We start from the raw sequence: 25,068 nt of genomic DNA, 5'->3' as shown, positions 1-25,068 counted from the left end.
AGCACAAACACGCCATAAAGAACATTTATACTAGAGAGAAACTATGATGGCTAATTTTATGTGTCGAGTTGGCTGGGCCAAGAAGTGCCCAGATGTTTAATCAAACATCATCCTGGATATGTCTTCATATCTTATTTCTGGATAAGATTAATATTTAAATTGGTAGACCGAGTAAGGCAAATTGCCATCCCTAATGTGGATGGGTCCCATCCAATCAATTGAAGTCCTGAACTGAACAAGGCTAAATAAGAGATAACTCTTTCCTCATGATAGCTTGAGTCAGCACACCAGCCTTTTTCAGCCTCTGGACTCACTAAAACATAGCCCTTCTTGGGTCTACTCTGCCAGCTTTCAGACTATAACTCATACCATCATCTTTCCTGGTTCTTGGGCCTTCAGATTCAGATTGGAACTATATGATGACTCCCCTGGGTTACTGCCTACTGACTCAAGGTCTTAGGACTTGCCAGGTTCCACAACTGCATGTGCCAATTAAACACACACACACACACACACACACACACACACACACACTCTATTAGTTCTGGTTCTCTAGAGAGCCCTAATAATACAGAAACCCTATAGTTGACATATAAGTCTTACTATTTGTATAATAACAAAATATTTATAAAGGAAGAAAAAAGTCTTTGCAAATGTATAAATGTGAAAATTGTTCTGCTACTCTAGAACCCTACCCTGCAAGCATAAATGTTTGTAGGGAAAGCATCTCAGAATGCAGCACATTATTCACAATCTTATAGTAGGCACATCAATATGAAAGCAAGTTTCCTCTGACCCCAGAATATAAATAACACTTAGTGATACTATTGACTGGAATAAACATGCTACTGATGAAGCATGTCTGGCGGGGAAAGAGAAGGCAGTCATTTGGGACAAGTTCAATTTGAGATGTTTAGAGGTGCCTCAGGCCTGATACATAACCTTTTTGTATCATCTATAAAATGGAATAATAATAATATACATATACTAATGTGTATACACATATGTGTATGTATATGTAACATACATATATACACATATAGAGAGATGCATACACACATATACTTATATATATGTGTATATAATGTGTATATATATATATATATATACACACACACACACACACATATATGTTGTTGTGATAATTAAATGAATTATATATATATATATCAAAGGCTTAGAACTGTGCCTGGCCTGTATTAAATTGTATACGTGTTAATCATTATGGATACTTTTTTTTTTTTTTTGGTACCAGGGATTGAATCCAGGGGCACTTAACCACAGAGCTACATCCCCAGTCCTTTTTAATGTTTTAGTAGAGATAGGGTCTCGCTGAGTTGCTTAGGCTGTCACTAAGTTGCTGAGGCTGGCTTTGAACTCACAATCCTCCTGCCTCAGCCTCTGGAGTCATATTAATCATTATAGATCCAGGGCTCACGAATTTAATTTGAACTATACATAGCAATTTGGGAGTCATCACCATATAGGTTGCTATTAATGACATGGAAGTGAGTCAACAATCAAGGAACAGACTGAACAAAAGATACAGAATCCTTTACCATAAGAAGCTGACTCAGATGAAGATAGAAGAACATTTGGACCTTGGGCTGGTACAGAATTGGACTAATGAGAGGAAAACTTCCTAGGCTCAGGGAAGCATCTTCAAAATACCCAGAAGTTCTCAACCTCAAAGAGGTGGAAAATATTATACTGGACAGAACTGGGGCAAGGAGTAATAGTTGGCAGAAACATCAATGTAGGGAGTTCTATTGCACAGGTGCACAGGATGAGGGCAGGGTTTTTTTTCGTTCTACCATCTAAAGGAAACACAGTAAAAATCATGGCCACCTATATATCAGCACAGATTCTGGACTCACATGTTTCGATCAAGTTACAAAAGACCTGCTTGTCCTCCTGGTGAACTATTATTACCTTGTCCTTATCCATCACCTGCCCATATTTACAGACTTTTTACATTTGCTCTTGATGTGCTGTTTTCACTTCAGGACAAAGTCTGACTGTTTCCTCTTGTGTTCGCCATGCCCAATGGTATCTAATACAGCAGAGGAAGATAAAGCTTGAATCCCCTGGGGACTTTTCAATCCAGCAGCAAAGCCAAGTCAGGTTGCCTTATAAGCCTCGACCGCCAAGCAGGTGCAACTGACGTTGCTGCCCAGTTCAGCTGAAGCACTATACAGGGTCCAGGCGGTCTTCTTGTGCACCCTTTCTCCAGTGCTGGACATGGTTCCCCACTGCCCTTCCCCTCCTCTTTCTGCACCCAGATCCAGGTGGTGCCTGGTGTGTGGCCGTTGCTTGCTGTTGACACCCTTCTGCAATAGCAGTGGTGCTGAATGGCTGGTCTGGGAGTCCCTCTTAACTACCCCGAGGGGGGCTTGTGCCACCTCGCCAGAGTCCAAGGGAAGGAACCAGCTCTCTGGAGAGTCTGTGGGGATGGGGAGAGCAGTCCCCACATCCTGCATCCAGACCAGGGGCAGTAGAAGAGACCAATGAGTTTTACATCTCAAAAAGTGGGATACTTTGGGCTGTAGTTGTGGCTCAGTGGTAGAGCACTTGCCTATCATGTGTGAGGCACTGGGTTCAATCCTCAGCACCACATAAAAATAAATAAAATAAATGTATAAAAAGTACAATAACAGTGTTTTTAAAAAACTGGGATGTTCAATATACACCTCTTTCTGACCTTAAGTCATCTTTATTTTTTTCTTGCTCATATTAACGCAAAGACAGTTCAAGACATCACTTTCAAACCTTCACTCTGTCCCCTGACGTCATGGTAGAAGGATGGCATCATGATATGATGATGGGGATTTCTGGACTGGGCTGTGGTCATAAAGAGCACAGTAAAGGCATGATGTCTTGTACTTCATGCAACAGTTCTGGTTTAGAATCACAAGCAAAGTTTCTCTCTGATATGATCCCCGAGCTGCTGGTTCCAATCTTGGTCATCTTGCCTACAGAGACCACTGTTGGGAGTGGTAAATGAATCTTTGCTTTGAACTGACACCTGGAAAGAGGTGACACCGCTTCCGGGAATTTCTCAGTGGGAGGGTGCCAATTGAAAACTGCCCAGCTGATGGTGCTTGCCATAGAATTCTTTAGCTCACAGCTTTGAGTTCAGATGCCAGCTCCTGGGGATGGAGGATTCTGACCATAGCAAGATAACAACAATGTTTCATCAGTGCTGTGAGCTTCAAGCCTGCCGGCTTAGTAGAAACTTTGAACAATGGGCTTCCTGGGTGCCACAGGAAGCCCCAAGCATTGCAACAGTGAAATAGCTACAATTTTGTTTCTAGCCCTATAGCTTTCTAGTGCAAAAACAATGCCTCTCTAATCCTTTACTTCTTGACTATGAGGCCCTATATAAATAAACTTGCTGGACCAACCCTTTAGCCACTGTTTCTCCATCAGAGAGCAGTGATTCACCTGATCCCAGCTTTGCAATATCTCTGTGTGGTTTTTTTCTTAATCCCCCATCACCCCTCTCCAGTTTCTTGGGTTCAGCTGTGCAGGTCACGGTAGACCAGGACCTGTACATTACTACACCTGAAACATCCAGGGAAAAATTTTGACACAAGTGTCTTGAGTAACGGGGCATTTATGGGATAGAAACAAGTAGAATAGTTTGCTCTATTTAAAATCAGTTAATCAAAACCAAACCAGGCACTAGCAAGCTCAAGACAAAATCCACTGGGTCAAAATGCATATTTTAAAATTATTTGTATTATTTATAATAGTTATTATCAAGTTGTGACTATTACAAATATAAAATTTATGCTCCCACTAGCAATGTATGAGAATGCTAGCTTCTCTATCATGGGAACAATTGGTATTATGCTTTATCACTTTTAAAAATTAATTATTAGTAAATTTGACAGTTCATCTATTCCACTGGTGATTGCTGATATTATCTTCTCATGTTTTGGGTCATTACATTTCCTGTTGAGAATTGAATTTTTGTCCTCTTTTTTCTTTTTATTAATCATTAAATATTATGCAAGATACAGATAAATGTATCAATCATTTTTCAATTAAATCAACAAATAGTTTTAGACAAAGCTAAAATTTCTTTTGATCCACCCCTAATATCATTTCCTCTTCCTTCCACAGTGGTAACTACTTTGATCCACTCATAATATCATTTCCTCTTTCTTCCACAGCGGTAACTACTGTTGTCTCTGGGATATATACTCTCAGAACTTTCAAAACTACTTTTACATCCTGAACCCACTGATCAGTCTTCTCTCTGATCAGGCATGAGCCTCTTGATGTGTATTAGAAAGCACACAGCAACACCTATGCAGTTTTCTTGTCTAAAAAAATCTAACCTAAATCTATTCAAATATCTAGTTCCAATGACTAGTTTACAAGAAATACTGGAGGACAACTAGCTTAAGGAGAAAGCAATATCAACCAAATTGATTAGGGCATTCTATTGTACAAGTGACACTGTCTCCCCACCAAAACAATGCAAATGAGGAAAGGATAAGGGAATAGTTACAGAATAAGTGACGCTTAAGAGACATTAAAAACAAACAATCCTAAAGTGTGAACTTTGTTTGGATCCTAATTTGAATAAGCAGCAGCAAAATGATAGCTCTGAGACCATCAGGAAGAGTTAACTAGATATCAATGGTATTAATAATTATTGGGGTCTGGAGTTATGGCTCAGAGGTAGAGTGCCCTCTTAGTATGCGTGAGGCATTGGTTCGATTCTCAGCACCACATAAAAATAAAATAAAGATATTGTGTCCACCTATAACTAAAAAATAAATATTAAAAAAATAAAAACAATAATTATTGGGGCTGCGGTTATAGCTCAGTGGTAGAGTGCTTGCCTAGCATATGTGAGGCACTGGGTTCAATCCTCAGCACCCCATAAAAATAAATAAAAGGATAAAAAATACAATAACATTTGAACAATAATAATTATTAATTTTGTTAGATGTAATAATGGCACAATGATTATATTAACAATTTACAACCCATGATTTGCATGCTCAGGTGTTTACAGATGAAATGATACAATGTCTCACCAAATCAATAGAGATCAGGGAGTAGATGAAACAAGATTGGCAAAATGTCATTGTTGAAACTGGATGATGGGTACATGTAGGATCATTATTCAGTCAACTCAGGTATAATTAAAACTTGATATAATAAAAAGTTTTAAACTTTTTCATATATTTATACTTAATATTTCCAAAACCCATATAATCTTGTATGATACATATTTTTACAGCAGGTGTTATAGCATGTCTTATTTGCAACTTATTTGTTTTTCATTGTTTTGGGATCTATCCATATTGAGGTACAGACTTAGTTTATCTCTTATCGTGGTGTTTCATTGTATGACTATACCACCCTTGTATTTATCCATTCTCCTGTTGTTAGACTTTAAGATTGTTGCCTTATTTTTTCTCTATTACAAACAAGACTGCAACAAATACAGTATAATGCTTCTTTAAAGATATTTCCATAGAAGTAGAAATGCAAAGTTATAGAATACACTTATGTTTGATTTTAATAGATTTTCCAAATTTCTGCAACCAATTTGTACAATGAGTAGCTATTTACCTATTCCCCTTGCCAGAACTGATGTTACCAAACATTGCAATCTTTTTCATTGGGGATATCTTGTTTTAATTTGGATATATTTTATTACAAATGATATTTCGGATATCGTGTATTCAGATCAGCTAATTATATGTCTTATTATGAACTAAAATGGCACTTATTAAAAGTAGCTCTGATACCTACTTCTCAGTAAAAAAAAAAAAAAAAAAAAAAAAAGAGAGCTAGCTAAAGAAATTCATTATTGGCCAAGCACAGACAAAAAGAAATTGATTGGCAATGCTAATATCAGATATTGTAGAACTAAATATAATGTACTAAATTAAAAGACCCTTCTTATTAGAAAATATAATCTATAATGAAGGTATAGTCTTTGATACACTGAATAATTTTAAGATATAAAGCAAAATCATTTTACTACAAAGAAAACAGAAAAGCATTGTTGCTATGGGAGATTCATTCTTTTCTATCAGTCTATGACCAAAGTTAAATTTTAAAAATAGAAATACAGGGGCTGGGGATGTGGCTCAAGCGGTAGCGCGCTCGCCTGGCATGCGTGCGGCCCGGGTTCGATCCTCAGCACCACATACCAACAAAGATGTTGTGTCCACCGAGAACTAAAAAATAAATATTAAAAATTCGTTCTCTCTCTCTCTCTCTCTCTCACTCTCTCTCTCCTCTCTCACTCTCTCTTCAAAAAAAAAATAGAAATACAGAAGCTTTAAAATATATTTAATAAGACCAAACCCACCAGTAAAAATATTTATCTTTTTTGTTTTAGTTGTTCAAAACATTACAAAGCTCTTGACATATCATATTTCATACATTTGATTCAAGTGGATTATGAACTCCCATTTTTACCCCTTATACAGATTGCAGAATCACATCAGTTACACATCCACGTTTTTACATACTGCCATACAAATATTTATCTTGAATTTATAAAAATGAAGAAAATATAACTTTTTGAACGTTCACAGAACATACACAAAATTTGTTGCATATTTAACCCAAAGAAAACTTTTGTAAATTCCAGAGCTTAGAAACTGAATGGACACATAGTCTTACAAAATGGTTCAAACAAATCTAATTCAAATTGCAGATAGTTATAATGCTAACTTTCCCTTATTGTGACAAGTACTTAACATAAATAAACTTAATAAGAGAAAAGGTTTATTTTGGCTCATTGTGAAACTTTCAGACTATGACCAATTGGCCCAATAGCTTTGAGCCTATGGCGGAACAGTCAATCATGGTGGGAGTAAGACACAATAAATTGTTGACCTAATGCCTGGGAATAGAAAAGGAGAGGAAAGAAATTGATATCTCACAAGCCCCTTCAAGAGCATACCTCCAATGACCTAAACCCCCCAACAAGGCCCCACCTCGTAAAAGTTCCTCTCCCTTCCAGTAGTGTGAAGTTGAGGACCAGGTTTTTATTTTTATTTTTTTTTTTGTGTGTGTGTTTATTGGTTGTTCACAACATTACAAAGCTCTTGACATATCATATTTCATACATTAGATTGAAGTGGGTTATGAACTCCCAATTTTACCCCAAATGCAGATTGCAGAATCACGTCGGTTACACATCCACAATTTTACATAATGCCCTATTAGTAACTGTTGTATTCTGCTACCTTTCCTATCCCCTACTATCCCCCCTCCCCTTCCCTCACATCTTCTCTCTCTACCCCATCTACTGTAATTCATTTCTCTCCTTGTTTATTTTCCCATTCCCCTCACAACCTCTTATATGTAATTTTGTATAGCAATGAGGGTCTCCCTTCATTTCCATGCAATTTCCCTTTTCTCTCTCTTTCCCTCCCATCTCATGTCTCTGTTTAAAGTTAATCTTTTCTTCCTGCTCTTCCTCCCTACTCTGTTCATAGTTGCTCTCATTATATCAAAGAAGACATTTGGTATTTGTTTTTTAGGGATTGGCTAGCTTCAATAAGCATAATCTGCTCTAGTGCCATCCATTTCCCTGCAAATTCCATGATTTTGTCATTTTTTAGTGCTGTGTAATATTCCATGGTGTATAAATGCCACATTTTTTTTATCCATTCATCTATTGAAGGGTTGGTTCCACAGTCTAGCTATTGTGAATTGTGCTGCTATGAACATCGATGTGGCAGTATCCCTGTAGCATGCTCTTTTAAGGTCTTCAGGGAATAGTCCGAGAAGGGCAAAAGCAGGGTCAAATGGTGGTTCCATTCCCATCTTTCCCAGGAATCTCCAAACTGCTTTCCAAATTGGTCGCACAAATTTGCAGTCCCACCAGCAATGTACAAGTGTACCCTTTTCTCCACATCCTCGCCAGCACTTGGTGTTGTTTGACTTCTTAATGGCTGCCAATCTTACTGGAGTGAGATGGTATCTTAGGGTGGTTTTGATTTGCATTTCTCTGATTGCTAGAGATGGTGAGCATTTTTTCATGTACTTGTTGATTGATTGTATATCCCCCTCTGAGAAGTCTGTTCAGATCCTTGGCCCATTTGTTGATTGGGTTATTTGTTATCTTATTGTCTAATTTTTTGAGTTCTTTGTATACTCTGGATATTAGGGCTCTATCTGAAGTGTGAGGAGTAAAAATTTGTTCCCAGGATGTAGGCTCCCTATTTACCTCTCTTATTGTTTCTCTTGCTGAGAAAAAACTTTTTAGTTTAAGTAAGTCCCATTTGTTGATTCTTGTTATTAACTCTTGTGCTATGGGTGTCCTATTAAGGAATTTGGAGCCAGACCCCACAATATGTAGATCTGAGCCAACTTTTTCTCTTCTATCAGATGCAGAGTCTCTGATTTGGTATCAAGCTCCTTGATCCATTTTGAGTTAACTTTTGTGCATGGCGAGAGAAAGGGATTCAGTTTCATTTTGTTGCATATGGATTTCCAGTTTTCCCAACACCATTTGTTGAAGATGCTATCCTTCCTCCATTGCATGCTCTTAGCCCCTTTATCAAATATAAGATAGTTGTAACTTTGTGGATTAGTCTCTGTGTCCTCTATTCTGTACCATTGGTCCACCTGCCTGTTTTGGTACCAGTACCATGCTGTTTTTGTCACTATTGCTCTGTAATATAGTTTGAAATCTGGTATCACTATACCGCCTGATTCACACTTCCTGCTTAGAATTGCTTTTGCTATTCTGGGTCTTTTATTTTTCCATATGAATTTCATGATTGCTTTATCTATTTCTACAAGAAATGCCATTGGGATTTTGATTGGCATTGCATTAAACCTATAGAGAACTTTTGGTAATATCGCCATTTTGATAATGTTAGTTCTGCCTATCCATGAACAGGGTATATTTTTCCATCTTCTAAGATCTTCTTCTACTTCTCTCTTTAGGGTTTTGTAGTTTTCATTGTATAAATCTTTCACCTCTTTTGTTAGGTTGATTCCCAAGTATTTTATTTATTTTTTTTTTGAGGATATTGTGAATGGAGTGTTTTTCCTCATTTCCGTTTCAGAAGTTTTGTCGCTGATATACAGAAATGCCTTTGATTTATGCGTGTTGATTTTATATCCTGCCACTTTGCTGAATTCATTTATTAGTTCTAGTAGTTTCTTTGTAGATCCTTTTGGGTCTTCTAGGTATAGAATCATGTCATCCGCAAATAGTGATAATTTAAGTTCTTCTTTTCCTATTTTTATGCCTTTAATTTCTTTTGTCTGTCTAATTGCTCTGGCTAGTATTTCAAGGACTAAATTAAATAGAAGTGGTGAGAGAGGGCATCCTTGTCTTGTTCCAGATTTTAGAGGGAATGCCTTCAACTTTTGTCCATTCAGAATGATGCTAGCCTGAGGCTTAGCATAGATAGCTTTTACAATGGAGGACCAGGTTTTTAATATAATCACTGTCCATTATTACATCTAACAAAATTAATAATTATTATTTTTTAAATGTTTTTGTATTTTTTAATACCTTTATTTATTTTCATGTGGTGCTGAGGAAAAACCCAGAGCCTCACACATGCTAGGCAAGCACTCTACCTCTGAGCTAGAAACATTTCAGATCTGAATTATAGAAATTATTATGCTATATAAACTGCTCAAGAGAACAGAATAAGATAAAGTGGTGTTTTTTTTTGTGTGTGTGTGTGTGGAGAAACTAAAATTTTATACATTTTTTTATAAATTGATTCTTCATATGTATTCAAGAAAGAAAAGAAATTTATTTCTCCAGGAGAGTATAGGGGCAAAAAGTATGAAAGATATGATCTCCTTCATGTAGTGAATTGTAGACTGATGGAGTGGTGAGAGCATGGACATTGGAATTCGATCTTGTCCCACATCCTGTCACCACAATTCATTCAGTGTATTACTATGAGATTTAATCTCTGTCAGCCTCAGGTTTCTTATCCTGAAAATGTGTAAAAAGTATAGCTTCTGCGTGAGGTTGAGACACAGAGTAAATGTGATGGTAGATTAAATCTTAATATAGTTCCCTTGAACAAGGAAGGCAGATTCAATAAGTATTTCTCTCTCTCTCTCTCTCTCTCTCTCTCTCTCTCTCTCTCTCTCTCTCTCTCTACCTATGTTATGACTTCCAGAACAAATTTCTGTTTTGTGGGTATTATGGACCTCTGGTAAAACAGGGAAATAATCAAACCCAAACCCCTTTCTGCAAAGACCAAGGATGCCCTTATCAGTGATCACGGGAGGAAATGCAGTTACTCTTGTGACCCTTCAAAGGTGAGGCCTGGGGAGCTGATGTCAAGCTCATGTGAACTGGTATATTAGGATTTCAAGCTCAAATTGTCCATGATTTTTCAAGATAGGCCTGATTTTTACATCTTTTATCTTCAGGTAAAGTCTTCTCAGTACTCTATCCTTTCAAAGAATAGAATCCCACAGGAAGAGATGGTGGCTGCTGTACATTTGTTAGTTTTGTCTGAGACAGGCTGTACCTTTCTGTTTCTAAACAGCAGTTTGGGTTTTCTTTAGATAATACAGTAGTTTATAGAGTGAAACTCTTGTTCTTCCCTTTGGTCCCACTCCACAGAAACAACCATTGTTAGCAAGATTGATTCGTAACCTTTAAAAGTTTGTGTGCACGTGTACGTATGCGTGTGTGTGTGTGTGTGATTGTGAATACATGCACCATTATTTATTTTACATATTGCATCATACAGTTATTTCATAATTTCTTCTTCTTTTTCTTCTATTAGGCACAGGGTCTTTGATCCACTTTGAGTTAATTTTTGTGCAGGGTGAGAGATAAGAGGTTTAATTTCATTTTGCTACATATGGATTTCTAGTTTTCCCAGCACCATTTGTTGACTAGACTATCTTTTTGCCAATGTATATTTTTGGCACCTTTGTCTAGTAAGAGATAATCATATTTATGTGGGTTTGTCTTTGTGTCTTCTATTTTGTACCATTGGTCTACATGTCTGTTTTGGTGCCAATATTATGATGTTTTTGTTACTGTTGCTCTGTAGTATAGATTAAGATCTGGTGTAGTGATGTCTCCTGCTTCACTCTTCTTGCTAAGAATTGCTTTGGCTATTCTAGGTCTCTCTCTCTCTCTCTCTCTCTCTCTCTCTCTCTCTCTCTCTCTATCTTCCCATTTATTTATTTTATATCATTTTTATTTTTAATTTTAATTTGTTATATATGACAACAGAATGCATTACAATTCATATTACACAAATAGAGCACAATTTTTCATATTTCTGGTTATACACTCCACTTTGTCTTTATACATGTACTTAGGGCAATGATGATCTAGGTCTCTTATTTCTACAAATAAATTTCATGATTGCTTTTTCTAATTCTGTGAAGAATGTCATTGGATTTTAATAGGAATTGCATTAAATCTGTCTAGCAGTTTTGGTAGTATGGCCATTTTGACTATGTTAATTCTGCCATTCCAAGAGCATGGAAAACCTTTCCATTTCTATAGCCTTCTTCAATTTCTTTCTTTAGTGTTCTCTAATTTTCATTGTAGAGCTCTTTCACCTCTTTTGAGATTGATTCCCAAGTATTTGTTTTTGAGGCTATTGTGAATGGGGTATTTTTCCTAATTTCTTTTGCAGTGGCTTCATCACTTATGTATAGAAATGCATTTGATTAATGGGTATTGATTTTGTATACTGCTACTTTTCTGATTTCAATTATTAGTTCTAGAAGTTTTCTGGTGGAATTTTTGGATTTTCTAACTATAGAATCATGTTGTCAGCAAATAGTGATAGTTTGAGTTCTTCTTTTCCTATTTGTATCCCTTTAATTTCTTTCATCTGTCTGATTACTCTGGCTAGAGTTTCAAGGTCTATGTTCAATAGAAGTGGTGAAAGAGGGCATCCCTCTCTTGTTCTAGTTTTCAGAGGGAATGCTTTCTATTTTTCTCCATTTAGAATGTTAGCCTTGGGCTTAGCGTGGATGGCTTTTACAACATTGAACTATGTTTCTACTACCTCTGGTTTTTCTATGGGCATATCTGCCAGATATGCCCATCTATATAATTTTTGTGTAAACCATATTTTTACTCTTTCATTTTTTAGTTTCTTTCCTGATGTTCAATGTTTCCCTTTTTTAAAAAATCACGTATTTTCCATTTCAAGAACTTCAACTAACCATGCTTTTAGGGTAGTTCTGCTGATAACAAAATTGTGTTAGTTGTCCTTCAACAGAGAATGTCTTGACCTCCTTGTCATTTCTGAAGAACATTTTCACTTGATTCTGAGTTGTCAGTAATTTTCTTCAGCATTTGTAAAATGTTATTCCACTTACTTCTGACCTCCATGGTTTCTCATGAAAACCCCGCTGCCATTTGAATTTCTTTTCTGTTACTTGTATGGTGATGTTTCAATCTTGCTGCTTTCAGAACATTTTCTTTTTTTTCCAATTATCTTTTTTTTGTCTTTAGTTTTCAGGAGTTAATTTTCTTTCTTAGCCTGGATATCTTTGTGTTTTCCCCCCTGGGCATCTTCTTAATTCTTGAATCTGTAGATTCATCTTTTTTTGCCAAATTTTGCAACATCTTGTGTATTATGATACCATAGATCTTAATTATTTCTTGTATTTTAGTATTCTTCTTTTGACATCAGAGAAAGGGTAAGAAGGTCTCCAACTGGTTATTGCTGTTATGGGTGGAAGTCCACATTTTACACCCAACCTCTGTTTAGACATATCTGAGGAGTGAGAGATTCTTGTTAGTGGTGGGCAGGGGTTGCATTTCAGGCTGTCCACTAGACCACCATTGATAGCATATTGGTTGGGAGGGAAGGAGAACCTTATTACCGTTTCCTGGATGGCCTCAACTGACAGTGTGTGGGGAGGTTAAATACTACCAAGTGTGAAAGAAAATCCTAGCTCCCCACACTACCTTGTCTGTATTCACCCTTGCAGGAGTAATGAGGGCAATTATTAAGGTTAAGTGAGGTTGGAAGTCTGGGTTCCCCACCCAGTCTTTGCTAATGAGAATGTAGTGGGACCACAGTTATTGTTTTGGTTGTGAGGTGTCCCCCAAAGGCTCACGTGGTGTAAATTCTTCCCAGTTTCACTGCAAGAAGGTTCAGAGCAGAAATGATTGGGTTGTAAGAGTCTTAACCCATCCAGTGAATTAATCCCCTGATAGGGATTAACTGAGTGGTAACTGAAGTGGTAAGGAATGGCTAGAGGAGGTGGGAATTGGGGCTTGGCTTTGGGTTATATATTTATATTTGGCAAGTGGAGATATTCTCTCTCTCTCTCTCTCTCTCTCTCTCTCTCTCTCTCTCTCTCTCTCTCTCTCTCTCGTTTCTGATCGCCATGTGAGCTGCTTCCCTCTTTCAAATTCTTCCACCATGATATTGTGCCTCCCCTTGCCCCCCCCCCAAGGAGTGGAGCCAGCCTTCTCTGAAATAAGACCTCTGAAACTGTGAGCCCTCAAATAAAATTTTCCTCCTCTGTAATTGTGCTGGTTGGGTCCTTTAATGACAGTGGCAAAAACAACCACTGACTAAAACCACCACCATTTTTGTCTGTGATATTTGGTTGCAGCAGAGTGGGTATTGTCTTAAAGGTTTTCTATCATGTGAGATTGCCCTTTTCTCAGTCCTTTCACTAGAGAAAGCAGGTCTTTCTTTCTTCCTTCCTTCTTTTTCTTTCTTTATTCTTTTTTTTTTTCTTTGCCAGAACCCATTGACAATTCAGGTTGCCAGTTTTTTCAGGATCAGGCCAGGAGATATAATGAAAACACAAACAAAAAAAACCAGGAAACTCACCATGTTTTTCCTGTGCTTACAAGATCCCTAGTTGGACTGCCTTCTGTTCAACTTATCTTTGTTTCACAGAGTTTTTAGCTTTACTAAGTGGAAGGTGTACGGGAACGGTGTGTGTTTACTCCATCTATTCCACTTCAAGGTCACCTTTATTTATGAAAAATATTTTGATGGATATACATTTCCAGGCTGACAGTTTTCTTTCAGTGCTTTAAATGTGTTTTTCACTGTCTCCTGATAGAATTTTTTTTAACAAGGAATATCTTTGTTCATTTTTCCATCTTTTTCCTCTGTTTTTTTTGTGCTGTTTTTATTAGTATGTCTTTCATTTCACTAATCTTTTCTTTTGCAATATCTCAACTGCTTTAAATTCAGTCTAATTTAAGTTTTGATGTTGTACTTGTGATGTCCAGAAGTTCAATTTTCCACTTGCATTTCTCCTTTGATAATTTCTATAAAGGTATCCACAGGATCCTTTTTTCTTTGAACTCATGCAGAATCCAGTTTTTTGTTTGTTTGTTTGTTTTTTGCAATGTTCAGTTTTACTGAGATTCACATTTCCCTGAAGATCCTCATCTGGAAGGGCTGACCATGCTTAGGCATTGTACACAAAGCAGCAGAAAGAGGTCTTATGGAATCCAATACACACAGGAGTAGGAATGGGTTAGAGAGGAAATAGTCCCATTATTGAGGAAGCTGCTGTGGTGTCCTTAAGGATTCTGTTTGACCATCCATGGAGAATATGGTTTTGGACATTGAAGTCATGGAATTGTGGCCAGGGAAATCATGACTTATTATTACTATCATTATTATTTAGATGAACTGAAAAAGGAAACTATGATTCAAAGACCCCAAATGATTGTTGTTGTTTTTTTAATGTATCAGTTATTTAGTTAGGTTCTTGGTAAGAAATTAGAACACCAGTTTGTGAGGATAAAACGGAGCCCTGGGGCTGAGGGATAGCTTTGATTTAGGGTAAAATTTGTGAAGCCACAGCTTTCTGATCAAACTTGCACTGCTCTATGATCTGTATTTCTCTTTCTCTGTGTTGAAGATTTCACCTTCCTGATGTCTGGACTTCCTCAACTGCTTCTTCTTGAAATAAGCATCCGTGAGGTGTTTGGGGATTTTCACATTGCTGATATCAATCTTTGCGGAGGGAGTGGTGACAAATATCTGGTGTGTTCCACGCAGAGGAACTTGATTCAGGGAGAGAGGTCCTGTCACAAGTAGCAAGCCACTGCTCAGCTGCTTCAGAAAAACCACTCTCTGTGGCGTCCAGTGAGGATGATCAGGATGGTCCCAGGAGTGATGCTGGCTCGCAGCTTTCTCACATGCTGACTGAAAGGTTTCTTGCCGTGGCTAAACAGCTTTCGCAGCACATCTTCAGCCGGGTAGTATCTAGGCATTTTGCGAAGCTTAACCACCCTGGTACCTCCACCACCTCACCTGGTACCACCACCTCACCTGGTACCACCACCTCACCTGGTACCACCACCTGGTACCTCACCACCGACTGGTTTTGCAAAAGTAGCAAGAAACTTCTCCTTCTTCTTCTCAACCTTGGATTTAGCACCTGAGTATTCCCTCTTGTACATGTCCTCAAAGACCCAAAATTATAATGACGGCATTATCGATTTTTTTTTTTTTCTGGTCAAGAACTTGAATGGAAAAAGAGCAAAAGCTTGGACACAAATCTATCAACTCTACAGGCGCCTGAGGTTTTGAACTAAGTTTATAGGATGCCTTGTTCTATGGCCAGGGTGCTGTCATCAGTCTGTGTTAGTATTGCCTAGTACTAGCACTTATTACACTCATGGTCTCTCAACATATGTGTTCTCAACCTGATCGAGTTTTTTTTTGTTTGTTTGTTTGTTTTTTTTTTAGGTCACCCAAAGCATCAGTAAACAAATCCTTCATAAATTCCTAAACGCAGACGAAGGGGCCGAGAGGGTACCGGGCATTGCTCCGGCGCTGAGGATTCTGGGCACTGTAGTTCCAGCGTCCCGGCTGCGCAGGCGCACTGGCCTGCCTGGAGGCCGACCCAGTCGAGCGGGCGCCATTGCTGGACGCGTTCCCACCCTGCTCTGCGAGCGCCCTCAGTTGTGCTCATTGCGGCCGCCAGGTACTCACTGCCCGGGGCGTCAGGCCCCGACTGCCCCCGCCCCTCCCCTGGCGCTTGGGTCCCCGCAGCGTCCGGGGCGTGGCCGCTTCCTCCCCGGCCCCAGACTGGGGCCCTCCCACCTCGCGGAGAGACGTTCGGGGCTGGGCCTCCTGCCCGGGGGTGGGCCTGGTCTCCACCCGGCCCTATCGTAGGGCTGTCCGCACGACCTATGGTCTCTTCGCGGGTCCGACTCGGGGAACGTTCCCCGCGGACTTGGCAGGGCCTCGCCACAAGGGGTTATGATCCCCGGCGCAGGGCTCGCGCTGCGGTTCCACGAGGATGACCGGCCCCTGCCCGCGCCAAACGGTCTTCCCAGGCCCGCATCTTTGCTTCTGTGGGGAGCGGGACCCCGGAATGGCCGAGAAGTTAAGGAAAGAGGACGAGACGGGTCAGAGGACGTCCGGCCTGGCTTCCGAACTGCCCGAGAGGGAGCAGGGTTTCACATTGGTGACCTGGGCTAGGCTCGCCAGTTAACCGTGGTAGCTTTTCTTTGCGGACGTCTGTTTTTGGGAAATGCTGGAATAGTCGGGGACGCTGAAGTTCTCAGCAAGAACGTGGACACTTCATTATTATTGTTATTAAAAGAAAAAAAAAATACCTACACTGGCTTAGGAATCACAGCAAGGGAAGTTTCTCCTAAAGTCTCTTGATAATTCTGCAGTGCTCCGAAAGACAGCGCTTGGGTGCAGTCAAAACAACTAGGAAAAAGAAAATGTGAGGGAACTGATGACTCTGGGGAAATAATAGGTCTAGATAGCTTCCGCATGATGTCAAAAGTACAAACATGTAACGTGGTTATCTTCAAATAACTGGCTCATTGACTTGCTTATGTCACATTGCTAAGTCAGCCAAATCAAGGTTAAAACCTGGGGTATGGACAGCTACCTTGGGATTTTATTCCATATTTAAATCCCACTTAAATATAGATATGTTATATTGTCTACTTGGAAAGTATAGAAAAATAGGTAAATATTGAGGCCCCACGTATCAGAGGTCTCTGGTCTCTCTGTTTTGTTTATTGTGTTTTTTTTTGTTATGCATATGTTTGCATGATTAAGATAAAGCTGAATATATTCAATCATAAATATCATTTATTCTGATTACAAAAGATGTCTATTTTACAGTTTGGATAAATATACTTTACTAGCATAATCTATGTGGCATATGGCAGAGGAGTTGATAAATCTTTACCAATTTAAAAATAAATAATGGCTCAGGTTATTCTTGGTAAAACCACTACCGAAATTGAAAACATGTTACTCTTTGTAGGTCTGCTTTAGTGTTTAGAGAAAAAATAATTTATGTTGATTATTTGTCTTAGCTCACTTTTTTCTTTGCAGCCTTGTAAAACTGGGCCTCTTCACTTGGAGGTCAGTGAATAGGTTTGTGGGGAACAGTCAATTTTCATGTTCCCTGAAATACCATGCAACATCATATATGCATGTGCATTATTCTGAGACAAGGTCAAATTCTCAAATGGGTCTGTAACCCCTTCTTCAGAAGTTAAGTTGTACCAGTGTTATGTAGTATAATAAGAAACACCTGGGTTGAGGCAGAAACTCAGCCCAGGTAACTACTGCAACACCACACCTTGCCTGTGCTCTAGAGTAAAACATATTGGCCTTGCCTCTTGGTAAAACACATTTTGCTTGGATTTTGAAGTGTGTAAAGAATTTTTAATTTGAGGTTTAGAAATTGGCCTCAAGATAATATTTCTTAAGGTAAGAACCTGAGGTACTTGTTAAAAGTGTAGATTTCTGTGCCTATCACATGAAGTAGAGATCCTTATTTGTATCTTGGATGGAACCAAGGAATTTCCTTTTATTTGGGGTTGGGGTACTCAACCACTAAGCCACATCCCCAACTCGATTTTGTATTTTATTTAGAGACAGGGTCTCAGTGAGTTGCTAAGTGCCTCACTTTTGTGAAGTCTGGCTTTGAACTCAAGATCCTCCTGACTCAGCCTCCCGAGTTGCTGGGATTACAGGCATGCGCCACTATGCCAGGCAAGATTTCCTTCTTAATAAGCATCATAAGATTTATCACCCTCTTTATTCTATGTGGGAGTCTTCTGGGAGAAGATTGATAATATTAACTTTCCAAAGGGATCAAAAACCTTAAATCTAGAGAATATTGGTATAATGGAATATCATTTTGTTGGTAGCCTTGAGACTTCACTATGGGAATCCCCCAGATGACTTTTTTTTTTTTTTTTAACCCTGGGCTTATCTCCACACTGCGGTGTTTTTCTTCCGTCAACTTCTTAATTTTTTCTTCATATCAAAAATTTTATTGTGCCTCGTGAAACCCAATATCATGAAGCAGACTACTGTACATTCCTAAGATGTTCAAATATTTTCTGTTTAACTAAACTCTGCTCCTTGATATTTCCCTGATAAATTTAGACTTTTCTTTTATGGATTTCACTATGTTAGAAATTAATTCAGCAGCTTTAACAGAGTCCATATAGTAGTGGTTCCAACAAGAAAGATAGCTTATTTCTCATTACAATAATCTGAATTGATAGTTGGCAAGTAGTGATGAAGTGAGTAGGAGTAGGCAACTCTGATTTTTAGATCATCTAGTAACCCAGGTTCCTTTTTGCTCCAGATTGTCCAGGGAGCATTGTCCTTTCTGTGATAGAAGCTGGTTCATTCTTTTAGTGTCACCAGTGGATAAGGGAAAGTAAGAAGTGGAAGGCAAGCAGCTCCCTTTTAAAGATGTGACATGAAAGTTGAATGCATCTTTTATTCAGATCCCTTTTGCCATAATTTATTGACATCCACACCTGGCTCAAGGGAGGCTGGGAAATGTCTTTAGCTGGGTAGCTTGTTGCTGCCTAAGAGTTCAAGTTTTTGCCAGGTCGAAAGGTGGACTGGATGTTGCCACGCAACTAGCCATCTTTGCCGCATTATCTGTATTGGCTTCTTAAGGTTCTTGCCCTTTCTGTTTTAAGAAATTTTTGAAAAGAAATTGCTCTTTGGAAAATTTTATTTTTACTGGTAAACAATTTAAAGTGCTTGCTATAACTACTTTTCCATTTCTATTTTTGGTTTATTGACTTTGTTTTTTGACTTCCTTTGACCAACCAGTGACATATATTTTATTACTTAGAGAATTAGCTACTGGCTTTTTCAGATGTTTGTTTTCTTATTCATTAGTTTCTTCTTTTAATATTTCTTCCTCTTTATTTATTGCTTATTTGTTATTGTTCTTCTTTAGTTGGATGCTTACTCTGTTCATTCTTTTTAAAAATTTTATTGGAAATATTTAGGGCCATGAATTGAATCTCTTTATAAGTTTGGCAGATATCTGGCATATTTCATCTTTAATACCCTCATTTTGCTAACTCACCAGCAATGACATTTTTTCTTTTTTTCTACTAAGGTGCTACTTTTAATTTCCAAGTGACAAGTTTTTTCACGTCAGACTTTCATTTACATTTGTAATTCTACTGTACCATGGTTAGAGAATGTATTATATTGAGTTTCTTCTAAAAGTGGGAAAGCAGAATCAGTGCCAGGCACACCTAAATAAGGCCTCTGCCCCGTTATTTCTCCACAGTGTAAAATCTTTACTAGGCAAAAATTTTTCCCAGTATAAAAGTACTATTGCTTAATGCTTTGTATATTGAATTACATTTTCTCTTCCATTATCATTATTCCTGTTTCCTTTTCATTTGAGTTTGCCTGATATAGAAAGGGCAGATAAAATTTATTTGAATATGAGATGGAGAGGGGCAAGTCGAAGTTTTTAATATTTAAATTTTGAAGTTATACTACTCTCTTTACATGACTCTGAGGTCTCTGCAAATTTTAGCAAATTGACTCTTCCAGAAAAGGTCAGAAAAAGAGATTCTTAAAATATTTCATTGTTAAAATGAGTAAGTGATTGTGGCAAAGAATGATTGCACTGTTTTTTGTGACTTTACAGTGCAAGTTGATTTAGTAGAAAAATGTGGGTTTGGGAATTAAATCAATTTGGAGTCATGTATCTATATGACCTTGCATATGTAGTTTGTATTTTCTAGGCCTCAGTTTCCTCATCTATGAAATATATATATATATATATATATATATATATATATATATATATATTTATATATAAATATATATATATATATATATATATATCACACTCACACATACATGCATATGTATATATATTTTGTATATATATACACACACACGTACACACACACACACACGCGCTATGGGTTTGATGTGAAGATTTAAAGTTCCTTGTACAATATTTGGTCTGCTAGCTATGACTGCACTCAATAGTATTAAGATCTCAAGATCTTTGTCCTTTGTGGATTGTGGGGGTTGCTCTCCTATGCCCTTAAGGTTATCGTGCTCACTGTGTTAGAATTCCAAGTCAGTGAATCTGAAATACCCAAGGCAGACTTGGTTTTCATAGCTTATTTCTCTTCCTCAGATGTCTTTGTGGCACTCTCCTCTTTCAAGAGAGGGGGACTGAGAAGCAGAGATTATGGCTGCTGTGGTTTTTGCAGTTGGACCTTTGGTAAGTCATTCTCCTCCATTTCTGATTGCTCTGTTGTTTTCAGAGCTTGTCTAAGTTTTCTAAATCACATACTTTTATTACTTACTCATGCTCTTTATAGGAAGAGAACCAAACTGTATGACCCATTAAAATTGGGTCAATCTTAGCAAAAGTTATAATCTTTAAAAGGATTCATTATACTTATTGAACCAAATTTAAGGACATTGGGCCTTTCCAAAAATATTTGGGCTACGTTTAGATATGATAACTAGTCTTGGCAGTTCACTTTTGAGGTTAAATCTGTACTGTTCCCAGAAAATTTCAGGTATTTATGGAGTAGTATAATGGAATATTTTTCAATTGGGGAAATTTTGGGAAACAAAATATGTGGACACACACACTTGAGTCATGTGTCCACTCTCAGTGATCTCCCACTTTCAACCCATAAAGAAGTAGTCAACCAGAGAAAAGGTATGTAAGACACAGTGGTTGGTTGCAAAGAGTTCATAGTCTCACTGAGGGTATAGCATTAAAAAAAAATGGTTATGTAATTTGGGTGAATGATTGTTGTGTAGCAATATGATAAAAGACGAGTGTTATATAAGTAAAGAAATGAAGTATTAGTGTTATCTAAATTGGTCGTGGAAACTTATGAGGATAATTAGATTTAAGCTTGTACCGAATTACAAGTATTTATATTAAATAGTTGTAAAGTATTCATGAGGATTCAGGTGAGAAGGGTATTTAAGGGCAAGACTCTGATGCAAAGAACAGTAGGTGAAATAGTGATTCAAGTTGAAAAGTTGAAAAAGATAGGGCCAGAAATGAGATATTTAAGCTGAGTTTTTAAATGTGTCCCTGAAGATATTTAAGTGTGTGTGTGTGTGTGTGTGTGTGTGTGTGTGTGTGTTCTTAAGTGTGTTTAGGTTGGGTATTAATATGATAAAAACTAGTTGAGCAATGACTTTCTGAAGTAAGAGATTCAGAAGAAAGGTAGTACAACAAATATAATTTATTATAGTAATGGTTGTTTATTCTTTCTAGTCAGACTATATAACATGTAAACAATACTTAAAAGATGCCTTTGGAAATATAAATTAAAACAAAATGTTTCACTTGATCAGTAGGTCCAATTGTATTTGTGTAGTAATAGATTATGGCCTGATCATACCCATCCAAGGTTGAAATTCACATCATCACAGCTTTTTAAAAGCTGAATGTTTATGGATTTTTTGATAAGAAGTTGAGAGAGGGTAACTATGATAGCTTTTTTCCCAATAAAACTTAAGCAGATATTTTTATTACCCATAATTTTTAAAAATGACACAAAACTTTAAAATAATAAATCTAAATAGGTACTACTAGAAGATATAGTAAACTTTAATTTTATTTATAGAAATCACTTCCTTGTTGGAATACAGTTTCTAAAGTTTAGAAGAAGACAATATTATGAGAGTTCCCTGGAATATTTCCTGAGTATTCCTGAGATGTGCCCCCTTAGACACTGTACTGATATTTCAGTTGTAGAAAACAGATGGTGTTGATAGGTTTTGGATATTTTCTTGAGCAAGATAGATATATTCTGAAAAATTGCTCTCATCCTCATATGAAAAAAGAGAGGTATGCAGTAGGTAGGTGAAGGCCTTTATTTTAAGTTTGTTTTTGTTTTTGATGGGTTCTTTTTCAATCCCCTACTTTTAAAAAAACATGGAGTTTTATCTTTCTGGTTTGCATATTTGTCATTGCCTCAAAGAAGATGAAGGAGGATAATGATTGAATATTACTACAGGACCTTAGTTTCAGCCCTATTTAAAACAGTAAAATAGGTTGTTCCATACACACCACATCCACAGTGGACTGGGGGTACCTGCTGAGGCTCTGTTCTAGGTCATAGGCAGCCTTTCGCTGAGTGATCTTTCCTGTGTTCCTTCAGAGTTCTGAAGTTACCCAGCCAGATGGAGATCTTCACCTTCTGACAGAAGAAGCAGAGCTGGTAAAGGTAATGGCAGCATCATTTGTAAGGGGTATAAAGAGAAAGTACATTTTACTCCCCCTAATTCTTGACAATCCCAGCTCCTTATAAGTTCATAGTAAATATTTGATAGGTGTTTTAGCCCTAGGGGTGATAGCATCAATGTGATAAATTTCCTTTCTTTGAAGTAGTAGCAGTTTTAAATTTGACACATGGTCACATCATAATTGCTCATGATAAATTATTCCACCATTACATTGTCTGATTTTTTTCTTTTCTAGTAAGACCCAATGTAATGAAAAATATCAAGAATATATTAGCATCAGTGGCAGTAGTCTTACAATGAGTTTAAATTGGTTTAGATTTTTTTTCATATTTGTTAGGCTTACTTAATAATTTGTGAGTATATTAACTACCTGATTTTTTCCAGAAAAAGTCAAAATAAGATTTATTATTAAAAAAATTATCCAACACTTAGAAATAAGGCAAAGTATGGCCTTTTAGTGTCCTATGAGTCCATTGTCTAACAAGCTTAAGGGTCACCTGAGGCAGCAGGAAAAGGTTGCTTTACTTGACTTACTATTTACTATTAATATTCAAACCCTCAAAGTTGTATGTAATCTTGTAGAATATTGAAACTTTCCAAATAATTTCTACCTAGGAGAAAATGTAATCACCAAAGTTATAGTTTTATTGCCCCGTAGGACATTAACTATTTTTTGTATAATTTTATAATCTTTATCACTCTCTTTTTCACTGTGTACATACATCTGTTTCTTTTAAACTAGTTTTGTAAACAATTTAACTTCATCTTTGATATGTGTTCACTATGCTTTTAGGATAATTATATTCTTGCTTTTGAAATTTTTACTTTGAAAGTTGGTTTTATCCCAAAAATGTTTCATTTTTCTTTTTATTTCTATGATAAGATACATACTGAGACTCAATCTTATTGTATTTCTGAAATATAACACTGAGCCAATGGATCTTAAACTTGTCCTTTAGCATATAACAGTTTATACTTCAAAAATTGCAGGTAAGATATTCATAGTTTTAGACTTTGGATCTTGAACCTTAGGAAAACACCATCCTTTTTGATATGGTGAACAATTTGTATGTTTTATTTTTCTTCTTCTGATAGAGGGGACTCCTGGCAGATCAGTTTTGTCTGATTAATTCTGAATTCTTTTTGTAAGTACTGAACCTTGCTTTGTTTAATTTTAAATGAAACCAATATTGTGATGATATCATCAAGTCATCAACCTATTTTTGTTTTACTGGTTTTTATTGGCATTTATTTTGTTTTGTTTATAGAATTGCTATTTTTGACATTTTTAAAATACTTTTTTCCTAGTATAGTTTTTCAAAAGGAGAAATTTCAGTGCTAAACATTTTTTATCTGATAGGTACATGTTTTTTTTTCAAACATCTAACAAACTGTTTAAGACTGATGAGGGAGTTATATTCACACGATTATTATAATCAGATCAAAAGGAAAGAGTCATGATATTTTCTGACGCTCATATAAGATTGAGGTGCGTAAGATAGAAACCAGTGAAATCATAGATAGTTTAATAGTAAAACCAGTACAATCATAGATAGTTTAATAGTGCCTGTATATAGGTTGATATTTTAGGTTAGTAATTTAATTCCCAAACAACAACCAACTAGAGAAGCATAACTTCAAGATGAAGAGAAGATAATAAGAACCTTTAAAATCAAATGAGCTTTATGATTTTATAGTGACATAAGAATTAATATAATTAACCCTATTCAATTGAAGGCCAAACTTTTCAGTATTATTGGCTCATTGCAATGAGAGATACTTCATACCAAATGAAGGAGGACATAGGGTTATTACTTCTTTTTGAGGGAGAGTGGAGTTCAGCAGAAATTTTAATGAAATCAATGATTTGATAGGTGCAAATCAAAGTGGGCTTTGTATAAAGACTGAAAAGTGGAACTGGGGTTCTCTCTCCTCCGAAAGTACAAAGTTAAGATAAATGTAAAATGTGTTCAGTATCCCATGGTGTGAGCTCTTTATCTGGGTTGGAAATCAAAACTGCATCAAAGTCACTTTCATTTTTTTCTGACATGATTTCAAACTGTAAATTTTCTGACAGTCTACATTATAAAAGTTTCTTAGTAAAAAGCAGTAGTTATTCAAAGAAGGGGCCATTTGACACTTTACATCTAGAGTGACTATGCGAGAAATATTTCTGCTTAACTTTGCTTCTGGTTTTCTCTGTGTCTCTTATTCTAACTTGACAAATGGGAAGGCAGAATTTTATTTTACTTTCTCAGCCTGAGATGATTTTTACTTTCTCAAAATTTATCAGGAAGAAATCTTTACGTCAACCTAACTTAATGCAGTTTTCTCAGAATCTTTAGGATAAAGAACATCATAAGGCTTATGATTTTCAGTTTCTATCGTATACATCAGTGTTTCGGCTGAACTAAGAATCAGCAGTTTGTGGGTATTGTGAATTTGGTTTCCAATTTTATTTTTCTAAGGTAAGAATAGAGTTGACTTGGGATAGTGTAGTTGAAGTAAATATGTGTCCTTCTACCTGCATTAGAATTTGTTGCAATGAAAATAAAATTTTAATTTTAGCAGTAACCTAAATTAC

The 25,068-nt window shown here is 36.9% G+C and overlaps 1 protein-coding gene and 1 pseudogene across 6 annotated transcripts in view; one reads left to right on the top strand and one right to left on the bottom strand.

The window, feature by feature from the left end:
- Positions 1 to 14,688: 14,688 nt before the first annotated feature.
- Positions 14,689 to 15,397, bottom strand: LOC308635513 (large ribosomal subunit protein eL6-like; annotated as a pseudogene). The gene is made up of 2 exons: positions 15,285 to 15,397; positions 14,689 to 15,227 (listed from the first exon to the last, which is right to left on the bottom strand). The product of its transcript is annotated as a large ribosomal subunit protein eL6-like (transcript).
- Positions 15,398 to 15,837: 440 nt separating this feature from the next.
- The window catches only part of ZNF624 (zinc finger protein 624), a 28,221-nt gene continuing 18,990 nt past the window's right edge, over positions 15,838 to 25,068 (top strand). The window contains exons 1-3 of one of the 5 annotated variants that reach the window (XM_081269971.1): positions 15,838 to 15,924; positions 20,401 to 20,487; positions 22,400 to 22,465. In XM_081269971.1, coding sequence (XP_081126097.1) covers positions 20,455 to 20,487; positions 22,400 to 22,465 — 99 coding nt within the window. In that variant the 5' untranslated portion in view covers positions 15,838 to 15,924; positions 20,401 to 20,454. The other 4 variants (XM_081269973.1, XM_081269970.1, XM_081269972.1 and 1 more) reach the window with 4 other exon arrangements.

The sequence above is a fragment of the Spermophilus citellus genome (assembly GCF_964194105.1).
Source record: "Spermophilus citellus genome assembly, chromosome: 17".
NCBI classification, from domain to species: Eukaryota; Metazoa; Chordata; class Mammalia; order Rodentia; family Sciuridae; genus Spermophilus; species Spermophilus citellus.
The sequence above is the reverse complement of the archived record's forward strand: the minus strand, read 5'-3'. Positions and strand labels throughout refer to the sequence as shown.